At 35.9% G+C, this 12043-nt stretch overlaps 1 protein-coding gene across 3 annotated transcripts in view; it reads right to left on the bottom strand.

Annotated features, from left to right (window-relative positions):
* Positions 1–12043, bottom strand: part of nlgn1 (neuroligin 1) — a 115608-nt gene that overhangs the window by 51944 nt on the left and 51621 nt on the right. For 2 of the 3 annotated variants that reach the window (XM_061883258.1, XM_061883259.1), the window contains one exon: positions 8218–8277. The exons of the other annotated variant lie outside the window; for it this stretch is intronic. In XM_061883258.1, the coding sequence (XP_061739242.1) occupies positions 8218–8277 (60 nt within the window). The remainder of the gene's footprint in view (positions 1–8217; positions 8278–12043) is intronic. 3 annotated transcript variants of the gene reach the window in all.

Here is a 12043-nt window from a genome sequence, read left to right as displayed (position 1 = left end):
AAGTACCCGCACTCTTTTTTTTACGAAACCACGCAGTTGTAACACAAGCTGAATGTGGCTTGGCATTGTCTTGCTGAAATAAGCAGGGGCGTCCATGAAAAAGACGGCACTTAGACGGCAGCATATGTTGTTCCAAAACCTGTATGTACCTTTCAGCATTAATGGTGCCTTCATAGATGTGTAAGTTACCCATGCCTTGGGCACTAATGCACCCCCATACCATCACAGATGCTGGCTTTTGAACTTTGCGTCGATAACAGTCTGGATGGTTCGCTTCACCTTTGGTCCGGATGACACGATGTCGAATATTTCCAAAAACAATTTGAAATGTGGACTCGTCAGACCACAGAACACTTTTCCACTTCGCATCAGTCCATCTTAGATGATCTCGGGCCCAGAAAAGCCGGCGGCGTTTCTGGATGTTGTTGATAAATGGCTTTCGCTTTGCATAGTAGAGCTTTAACTTGCGCTTACAGATGTAGCAACCAACTGTATTTAGTGACAGTGGTTTTATGAAGTGTTCCTGAGCCCATGTGGTGATATCCTTTAGAGATTGATGTCGGTTTTTGATACAGTGCCGTCTGAGGGATCGAAGGTCACGATCATTCAATGTTGGTTTCTGGCCATGCCGCTTATGTGGAGTGACTTTTCCAGATTCTCTGAACCTTTTGATAATATTATGGACCGTAGATGTTGAAATCCCTGCATTTCTTGCAATTGCACTTTGAGAAACGTTGTTCTTAAACTGTTTGACTATTTTCTCATGTGGACAAAGGGGTGTACCTTGCCCCATCCTTTCTTGTGAAAGACTGAGTATTTTTTGGGAAGCTGTTTTTATACCCAATCATGGCACCCACCTGTTCCCAATTAGCCTGCACACCTGTGGGATGTTCCAAATAAGTGTTTGATGAGCATTCCTCAACTTTATCAATATTTATTGCCACCTTTCCCAACTTCTTTGTCAAGTGTTGCTGGCATCAAATTCTAAAGTTAATGATTATTTGCAACAACAAAAAAATGTTTATCAGTTTGAACATCAAATATGTTGTCTTTGTAGCATATTCAACTGAATATGGGTTGAAAATGATTTGCAAATCATTGTATTCCGTTTATATTTACATCCAACACAATTTTCCAACTCCTATGGAAACAGGGTTTGTAGGCTGGTTGGACTAACTAACTAAGGCACACACTTTACCCGATGAAATGGTGCAGAATTATGCAATTAAACTAAATAAAATGCCTGATTGATTTCAAGAGACATAAAAGCCCCTGAAGGTGCAGTTTGCAGTGTGCTCCAAATTACTTTTCTTGTGCGAAAAAAAAAACAGCTTCATGTGTTTTGGTGAAAACACAGACATATTTGTCCTGTCTCAGAAAATGTCACTTTTATGTCATGTGTCAGATGTTGTTATTGTCGCTCGGCCCTTGAAGCCAGACAGCGCTGCAGCATCTCACATCCACTCCAACGCCCTTAAATTCTCAAACGTACTCGTTTTTGACGTGGCTGTTTTGCGGCTATTTCTTCCTCAATTTTTTAAATCAAACTCACCAAGACGTGCCCTGAAGCAGGGGTCACCAACCTTTTTGAATACAAGAGCTACTTCTTGGGTACTGATTAATGCGAAGGGCTACCAGTTTGATACACACTTAAATAAATTGCCAGAAATAGCCATTTTGCTCAATTTAGCTTTAACTCTATGTTATTATTAATAATTAATGATATTTATCTTTGTGGAAACACTGATCATCTTAATGATTTCTCACAATAAATATATCTTTTTGATGACATGTTTTAAATGGGTTAAAATTCAATCTGCACTTTGTTAGAATATATAACATATTGGACCAGGCTATATTTCTAACAAAGACAAAGTATCTTCTAGATTTTCCAGAACAAAAATTTTCAAAGAAATTCAAAAGACTTTCAAAAAAGATTTACATTTATTCTACGGATTTTCTCAATTTGCCAGAATATTTTTTTTTATTTTAATCATAAGTTTGAAGAAATATTTCACTATTTTTTCGAAAAAACAGAAGCTAAAATGAAGAATTAAATTCAAATGTATTTATTACTCTTAACAATAAAATAAATAAATTAACTCAAACATTGATTTAAATTGTCAGGATAGAAGAGGAAGGAATTTAAAAGGTAAAAAGGTATGTGTTAAAAAAATCCTAAAATCTTTTTTAAGGTTGTATTTTTCCTCTAAAATTGTCTTTCTGAAAGTCAAAACAAGCAAAGTAAAAAAATAAATGCATTTATTTAAACAAGTGAAGACCAAGTCTTTAAAATATTTTCTTGGATTTTCAAATTCTATTTGAGTTTTGTCTCTCTTAGAATTAAAAAGACCAGCTTGCTAGTAAATAAATACAATTTAAAAAATTTAGGCAGCTCACTGGTAAGTGCTGCTATTTGAGTTATTTTTAGAACAGGCCAGCGGGCGACTCATCTGGTCCTTGGTGACCCCTGGCCTAAAGTCTTCGGGTGCTGACAGTTTTGTCTGGAATATGCATAGCTCCAAACGTTTGTCCGAAATAAGCGTTTGTTTGACATGAAGTTAATTGAACGTCGTTACTAAGATGGCAGACACCAGCTGCAGCCAATTAGATCATGACAGCCATCCTCTTCTCTTCAGTGGCTGTCCTATCGAAAATTGGGCCCCGGGCAGAACCCCACCGGCGTCAATCAATACCCAACGTTTCCATTTCTCAATCGATTTGAGAAATCCCATAGCAAAGCTCTTGCTCTGCTATGGGTATATTAATAATAATAATAGTTATCATCATGTTGTGCATATAGACAATATCATTGATATAAATGTGGTTTTAATATTACTGTACCGTTATATCGAGATACCGCATGTTAAGGATAACTTCGACGACTGTGACAGCTAGCGGCTAACATCCCTCCTCAGTGAGAAGCCACTTCTAAGTCAGCAATCCTTACCTCCATGGTGGCAAATAACCAAGTAGTATTATCACTGGAGGGCAAAGAATAGCTGAACATGCTACACTAAACACAGTAAGAAACAATAAACCATGCTAACCAAGAGCTCTTGATTTTTAACAGAGGTGGGCAGATCGATACCAATATTGACATTAATGATACTAAGTATAATATCGGTATATGGCCGATACTACAGTATATTATTGGATTGAAAAGTTTTCTTGTCACAAAATATTTAGTTGTTTTTGTTTGCAAACTCAGGAAGTAAGTCCCTGAGCACAGGTCGACTTTAAGGGCAACACAAAACATTCAAATCGGATCCTGTGTTATTTTTCGGACTATAATTGTGATCAAAAGTGTTAACATTCAATGATGTGGTTAATAAGGAAATTGAACGAGCTTCCTTGGCTGCCTTAGCATCTTGTCCACAATCTGGATATTGTGGGATTGCAAGTTTGTCACTTCCATCATTGAGTTGTTGTTCATTATTCCCTCATAGTACAAACCCCGTTTCCATATGAGTTGGGAAATTGTGTTAGATGTAAATATAAACGGAATACAATGATTTGCAAATCCTTTTCAACCCATATGCAATTTAATGCACAACAAAGACAAGATATTTGATGTTCAAACTCATGAACGTTATTTTTATTTTTTTTGCAAATAATAATTAACTTATAAATGCATGACTGCAACACGTGCCAAAGTAGTTGGGAAAGGGCATGTTCACCACTGTGTTACATCACCTTTTCTTTTAACAACACTCAATAAACGTTTGGGAACTGAGGAAACTAATTGAAAGTGAAATTATTTCCCATTCTTGTTTTATGTAGAGTTTCAGTCGTTCAAAAGTCTCCGCTGTCGTATTTTACGCTTCATAATGTGCCACACATTTTCGATGGGAGACAGGTCTGGACTGCAGGCGGGCCAGGAAAGTACCCGCACTCTTTTTATATGAAGCCACGCTGTTGTAACACGTGCTGAATGTGGCTTGCTGAAATAAGCAGGGCCGTCCATGAAAAAGACGGCACTTAGATGGCAGCAAATGTTGTTCCAAAACCTGTATATACCTTTCAGCATTTATGGTGCCTTCAAAGATGTGTAAGTTACCAATGCCTTGGGCACTAATGCACCCCCATACCATCACAGATCCTGGCTTTTGAACTTTGCGTCGATAACAGTCTGGATGGTTCGCTTCCCCTTTGGTCCAGATGACACGATGTCGAATATTTCCAAAAACAATTTGAAATGTGGACTCGTCAGACCACATAACACTTTTCCACTTTGCATCAGTCCATCTTAGATGATCTCGGGCCCAGAGAAGCTGACGGCGTTTCTGGATGTTGTTGATAAATGGCTTTCGCTTTGCACAGTAGAGCTTTAACTTGCACTTACAGATGTAGCGACCAACTGTATTTAGTGACAGTGGTTTTCTGAAGTGTTCCTGAGCCCATGTGGTGATATCCTTTACAGATTGATGTCGGTTTTTGATACAGTGCCGTCCGAGGGATTGAAGGTCACGGTCATTCAATGTTGGTTTCTGGCCATGCCGCTTACGTGGAGTGACTTTTCCAGATTCTCTGAACCTTTTGATGATATTATGGACCGTAGATGTTGAAATCCCTAAATTTCTTGCAATTGCGCTTTGAGAAATGTTGTTCTTAAACTGTTTGACTGTTTGCTCACGCAGTTGTGGACAAAGGGGTGTACCTCGCCCCATCCTTTCTGGTGAAAGACTGAGCCTTTTTTGGGAAGCTGTTTTTATACCCAATCATGGCACCCACCTGTTCCCAATTAGCCTGCACACCTGTGGGATGTTCCAAATAAGTGTTTGATGAGCATTCCTCAATTTTATCAGTATAATTGCCACCTTTCTCAACTTCTTTGTCATGTGTTGCTGGCATCAAATTCTAAAGTTAATGATTATTTGCACACAAAAAAAAAGTTTATCACTTTGAACATCAAATATGTTGTCTTTGTAGCATATTCAACTGAATATGGGTTGAAAATGATTTGCAAATCATTGTATTCCGTTTATATTTACATCTAACAAAATTTCCCAACTCATATGGAAACGGGGTTTGTATCTGTATGATATATTATATATAATGTGAACATGCATGTGAAAAGAAATCATCCGTGAGTAACGCCACCTAGGTGTCACGGCCTGGCCTTATTTTGAGTTTCTTTGTATTTAAACGCTAGTCCCCGCACCTTTTGTCCGTGTTGTGTGTTGTGCAGCTGGTTTCTTTTCTTCGTCAGGACCTTATTCATTGTCAATGGTCATGTCAAGTACGGATGAACTTTGTGGATGCCATCATGCTCCACACATACCGTAAGTCTTTGCTGTTGTCCAGCATTCTGATTTCGTTTATTTTATGTAGCCTGTTTATTTTAGTTTCAGTCATGAATAGCCATCCGAATGAATCAGTGCCTTTTCTATAGGTTTTGTTTTATTTTTAGTTAGTACATTAAAAACTTTTTTACATGCACGCTGCCTCCTCTACGGTCTGCATTTTGAAATCACAACAAACCGTCGTCATGTCAAATGTTCTCGACACTTGCCTCCAAGCAAGTAAATTATTATTGACATTTTTTCCAGTATTGTGTAGATCTGTGCTATTTTTTTTATTTAAATTATTTTTAAAATGTAAAGAAAAGCCCAATCTTGTGTGCCTTTTGGAGAACATTTAGATGTTAACTAACTGTCCCGCTTTGCACAAGTAAACACAATGCAGGACCGTTTCAATCTGAGCGCTGATAACAGATATTTTTAGACGTAAGCCAGGGGTGTCCAAACTTTTTCCACCAAGGGCCGCACACTGAAAAATCAAAGCAAGCTGGGGCCGTTTTGATATTTCTTATGTTAAAAACCAATACAATACAGTTGGGCAAAATAGTATTTAGTCAGCCACCGATTGTGCAAGTTCTCCCACTTAAAATGATGACAGAGGTCTGTAATTTTCATCATAGGTACACTTCAACTGTGAGAGACAGAATGTGAAAAAAAAAATCCAGGAATTCACATTGTATGAATTTATTTGTAAATTATGGTGGAAAATAAGTATTTGGTCAACCATTCAAAGCTCTCACTGATGGAAGGAGGTTTTGGCTCAAAATCTCACGATACATGGCCCCATTCATTCTTTCCTTAACACGGATCAATCGTCCTGTCCCCTCAGCAGAAAAACAGCCCCAAAGCATGATGTTTCCACCCCCATGCTTCACAGTAGGTGTGGTGTTCTTGGGATGCAACTCAGTATTCTTCTTCCTCCAAACACGACGAGTTGAGTTTATACCAAAAAGTTCTATTTTGGTTTCATCTGACCACATGACATTCTCCCAATCCTCTGCTGTATCACCCATGTATCCATTTTGGTATAAACTCAACTCGTCGTGTTTGGAGGAAGAAGAATAGTGAGTTGCATCCCAAGAACACCATACCTACTGTGAAGCATGGGGGTGGAAACATCATGCTTTGGGGCTGTTTTTCTGCTAAGGGGACAGGACGATTGATCCGTGTTAAGGAAAGAATGAATGGGGCCATGTATCGTGAGATTTGGAGCCAAAACCTCCTTCCATCAGTGAGAGCTTTGAATGGTTGACCAAATACTTATTTTCCACCATAATTTACAAATAAATTCTTTAAAATTCCTACAATATGAATTCCTGGATTTTTTTTTCACATTCTGTCCCTCACAGTTGAAGTGTACCTATGATGAAAATTACAGACCTCTGTCATCATTTTAAGTGGACGAACTTGCACAATCGGTGGCTGACTAAATACTTTTTTTCCCCACTGTATATGTACAAAAAATATACATTTGGGCCTCCACTCAGACCTAAGGGTTTTAGTCAAAAAAATATAATAAAAAAACGTGTCATTATTCAGTATTATTATTTGTATTATTATTCAAGGTTTACATCTCTAGATCAACATTGGGTCTATCTGTCAATATAACGTTATTAAATATTAAAGTTGTATGCTCTTTATGTCGAAGAAAAAGCTGTTTTTTTATGGAAAAAACACAAAATGTGTAATATTTTCACCCAATACAATTTTGAAGTGGAATATTTGAGATTATGTAATAATTGGAGCCTTGAAAAGGTCAATAACTCATAACAACATTGATTTGAATTCATTATTGTTATTATTTAGCAATGACACTTAAAAACAAATTACACGACAATTATCGGGGATCCAAAAAGGTCCTACTCATTAAAGTGTTAAAAAGTAAATTATAAATTTTATTAACTGTTAACTTTTAACACGATAACCTCCAGATCAACTTCAGATCATAAGTTCAATTGTTGTTTGTTTGTTTTAGGCCCCTTTTTAAAACAAATTTAAAAAAAAAAACATAGCATACACAAAACATGCAACATTTTCCCCAAAGAATATCTCAAAGTGGAATATTTAATGTGACGTTATTGGAGCCTTGAATAGGTCAATAATTCATAATGTCATTGATTTTGATTCATTATTATTTTTTAAAGAAACAAACAGCCTGCATGGCAGCTTTGTGTTATGAGAGTCAACGTTGCAACATTTTATTGTTACATTTTACCTGTTGGCTCTTTTATAACACTTTTTATGGGTTTTTTTTTATAGTAATTTTACAATGTGTCGTGGGGCCGTTAAAAAATCAATCAATCAATCAATCAATGTTTACTTATATAGCCCTAAATCACTAGTGTCTCAAAAAATTACCTGTGGGCCGCGAATTGCCCGCTTTGGACACCCCTGACGTAAGTAAAATAAACTGATTTTTTTGCTGATATCAGATTGATATCAATATCAGATTGGGACAGACCGAGTTTTCATCAATACTTGTTATTTACAGTACGATTGCCTCAAATTTCCACATCATTTTGCACTGAGTGCTAGCCAGTCATTGACATTTTAATATTTCAAATAAAATAGATCATGGGTGCCATGCAAAAACACGGTTGTGATTCATATTTACTAAACTGCCAACATAGGATGCAACATAGAAAAAAAGTAAGAAAGAACAGACAATCTACATTGTCAAAGACAACAATTTTGACATGTAAACTTCAAAATAGAAAGCTGAAAAGATAAAACATATTCAGCCTCAAAATAGTTTCACAAGAAAAAAAATGTCCATAGCTCAAAAAAAAAGAAAAAAGAAAAAAAAAAAAAGGCAAGAATTGGAGATGAAAATATGTGGAGGAGGGAGGTGGGTGGGGTGGGGCGGGGCATTGGTTTTGTAATTCATGCAAACCATTTTGTTAGTAGAAAATACCTTCGTCTGCTGCGCGGTCATTATCACCTAAATCATCAGAGTGTTTCTTTGTAATGGGACCTATGAAGACCAAGAAGAAGAAAAAAGGAAGGAGGAAAACACCATCATCAAAAACATATACATCGTCAAAAGATGATGAAAAAAAAGACTAGGGGTGCACGATAAATATCGGACCGACAATTAATCGGGCCGATATGAGGAATTATGACGTCACGCGGAAAAAAACCTGTAACATTGGAAAAAAAAGCTTTGATAACCCATTAAAAAAAAAACACCTAAAAAAAAAAAATAAAGCTCCAAGAGGCGAGATTACCCGTACTGTGCTGGTGAGTCAATCAAGCGCCCCTTTTCTCTTACGCCAAAATAGAAGACACTTTGGCGTGCTATTTGCACCAAGTCTTCTGCAAACGTGCCACGAAAATAAGGAAAAACATCACACCTCAACACATCAAAACTTAGCCACCTGAAATGCAATCATATGTGTGCTTTATGTATTATGTATAAAAACATTTTTTTGTTGCGTTTTACTTTTCTGGTGTCGCTGAAGTGGCAGCTGGTTGCATCATCTCTTTACTCTTCTAATGTCCTCTATGTTCTTTAGTCTTTCCCTCGTTTTCATACTAAAATGGCGCTCTCTCGCCTCTTGGATCGAACAAAGAGAGCACAGTCTACCTAATCACATTTCTTGTGTGTTCAACATTCATTGCCAATAAAAGCAATTTCGATTTCATCATGAAAACGACGGTGCAGGACGACCGGTTGAATATACCGACTTTTGTCAGGATAAATCTTTATCAATTCCAACTTTTTAAATATTTCTTATTATTACAAGTGTGCGCAAACTACACTTAAAACAACAATAAAAATAATAAATACAAGTAAGTCATTGGTATCGGCCTTGGGAAGCAGGAAGTTATTGGTATCGGCTTGAAAAAAAATAATATCGTGCACCCCTAAAAAAAAGACAATCACACCCCCCCAGGATTTTGCAATGTTTTGCAACCAATCCCGTCAAAATGCCTTGCAAATTTTGGGCCAATCAGATTTGTCTTCACTTCCATGTTTACGTTGAAGGAGATGCCAACGTGTGTGGTGTCAACAAAAATCACCACTTCCCCAGCGTGTTGGAACCAAAAAGAAACCTTGAGGACTGAAAAGTACTTTTTAACTGGAAAAAAAATGTTGGCAAACGTCAGCAAGTGGCGGACAAACAGAACGGACAGTAATACTGCAAGTAAAATTAAAATTAATTAATGTAATTGCCGCCGGGACGCTAATTCATTTAAAATTTCTTCTCATTACTGCGCTTACCAAAGGCATGCGGTAAAAGTAAGCATGCGCTAATTATTTTAAAACCTCTTCTCACTCCGGCACTTACCAAAGGCATGCAGTAAAAATTTGAGTGTGATGTAAGCTTGGACTTAAAATCCAACTGAATAGCTCTTAATCTTCTTCCCTTTATGTGATTTCAAATGACCAGTATTGAAATCAGCCTCCTCCATTTTGAAAATGATGACAGTGGAAGTGTCACTCGTGACGTCAGGAGTTTGACCAGGCGGTAATACTAAGCATGCGCTAATTATTTTGCGAAGAGAGTTTGACCCGGCAGTAATTCAAGGCAGGCGCATACTATATAAGGAAATACGGTATACATTAAATATTAACATTTTAATTCATGTATTATTTTTTTTAGAAACTATGCTCTATGAATAAATGCAACTTTAGATTGGTCACTTCTGTTAAAAAAAAAGGTCAAAAAGTGTGGATATGACATATTTGCAGTGCCATCGTACAAAACATATTATAGTAAAGTGTTGCTTAAGGACTGTAAGTAAAAACAATAAGACTAATACATTGAGTCTCAAACCGTGGTACGCATTTAGTGGTAGGCAAAATAATCACTTCATTAAAAGTACAGTGTTTTATTTTGCCGTAATTAAACAGTGTTACTGTTTAAGTTGTGTGTAATGGTACGGGGGCCAAACATATTAAATATACTTGTTTTTGATGACCACTTGGACATACTATGCTACTGCATTTTAATGTTGGTCTTTATGGTAGCACTTTGAGAGCCAAGTTTTTACTGAGGTGGTACTTGAAGAGAAAAGTTTTGAGAACCACTGGACTAAAGATAATAGTACAACTAAAATGACATTAAAGTTTCTCACACTATTATACTCACATTTCCTTATAGTGTATATTTTTAGGGGACAACAATATAGAAAGCAAATTGAACATGATTATACTTAAGAGTAGTCAGTGTACAGCTTGTATTGTAGGGCTGGGTATTGGCAAGGACTTCACAACATTTTTTGTATCACAATATAAATTAGTATTTTGATTGTCTACATCACAGGGGTCAAACTCAAGACCATATCTGGTACGATACTGATATTAGAGCCTTGAATATTGGCCGATACTGACATTAATCTGATGCAATATAAGCAAAATTATTTCATACTTTTATTATTTTGTAGAGTGGAGTAATGAAGTAAAATTGGTCAAACAGAACAAAAACATAATAACAAAAAAACAAATAACCTCATCATATCATATTGTTGATATAGATGCCCATATATATTTCATAAGTGTGGAATATGTCTCTTGATGCCTTATTTCTATTAGACTTTAGTAAATGTTTTGATGTATTTTGTGTTTAGTGCAGTTCGACTGGAGAATAAGAGGATATCAAGAAAAAAAGAAAAAGACACAGGAAATTGTAAAGGGTAAGAGAGGTACAACAAAACAAAATGTATACATATGTATATGTATATGTATATATATATATATATATATATATATATATATATATATATGTGTGTGTATATATACGTATGTGTATATATACGTATGTGTATATATATATATATATATATATATACACATATACATACATACACATATATATATAGAGATATTTATATACCTCTCTCTCGCTATATATATATACAGTATATATATATATAGAGAGAGAGAGAGAGAGAGAGAGAAAGGGAGAGAGAGATATATATATATATAAAAATGTATACATAGGAATAGCCCTATATATATATATATATATATATATATATATATATATATATATATGTCTTTGTATGTATTTATGTATATATGCAGTATGTATGTATATATATACACACACACACACACACATATACATACATACACATATAGATATAGAGATATTTATATACCTCTCTCTCTCTCTCTCTCTCTCTCTCTCTCTCTCTCTCTCTCTCTCTATATGTATATATATATACATAGCGTGAGAGAGGGAGAGAGAGATGTATATATATATATATATATAAATGTATATATAGGAATAGCCCTATATATATATATATATATATATATGTCTGTGTATGTATATATGCAGTATGTATGTATGTGTATATATATATATATATATATATATTAATTAATACGTACAGACCTAACTGCTAGGCATCTCTGCCTGTCGCACCTCCTCCAGTGCACTTCGAGGTCAGCTGCAGGGTCGTCAGCTGGTGCCACCGTTCACTGATGTTTCGCCCCCAAGCCAGGACACCTCGCGGTGGGGGGGCAGTGGCTACGCGGGGACGTCTCCCCGCGCCACTCCCTGCAACTGACCTCACTGGGGTGTTGAGCCCCAGTGAGGTCAGTTATATATATATATATATATATATATATATATATATATATATATATATATATATATATATATATATATATATATATATATATATATATACATATATACATTTATGTATAGTTTGGGGACCCCTGCTATACAGTATCTTTTGTAAAAATAAAAATCGACTTTAATAATGTTTACTACAACATTATA

Source organism: Nerophis ophidion, linkage group LG22 (genome assembly GCF_033978795.1).
Source record: "Nerophis ophidion isolate RoL-2023_Sa linkage group LG22, RoL_Noph_v1.0, whole genome shotgun sequence".
Taxonomy (NCBI): domain Eukaryota; kingdom Metazoa; phylum Chordata; class Actinopteri; order Syngnathiformes; family Syngnathidae; genus Nerophis; species Nerophis ophidion.
Note: the sequence above shows the minus strand (reverse complement) of the source record. Positions and strands in the feature narration are given on the sequence as shown.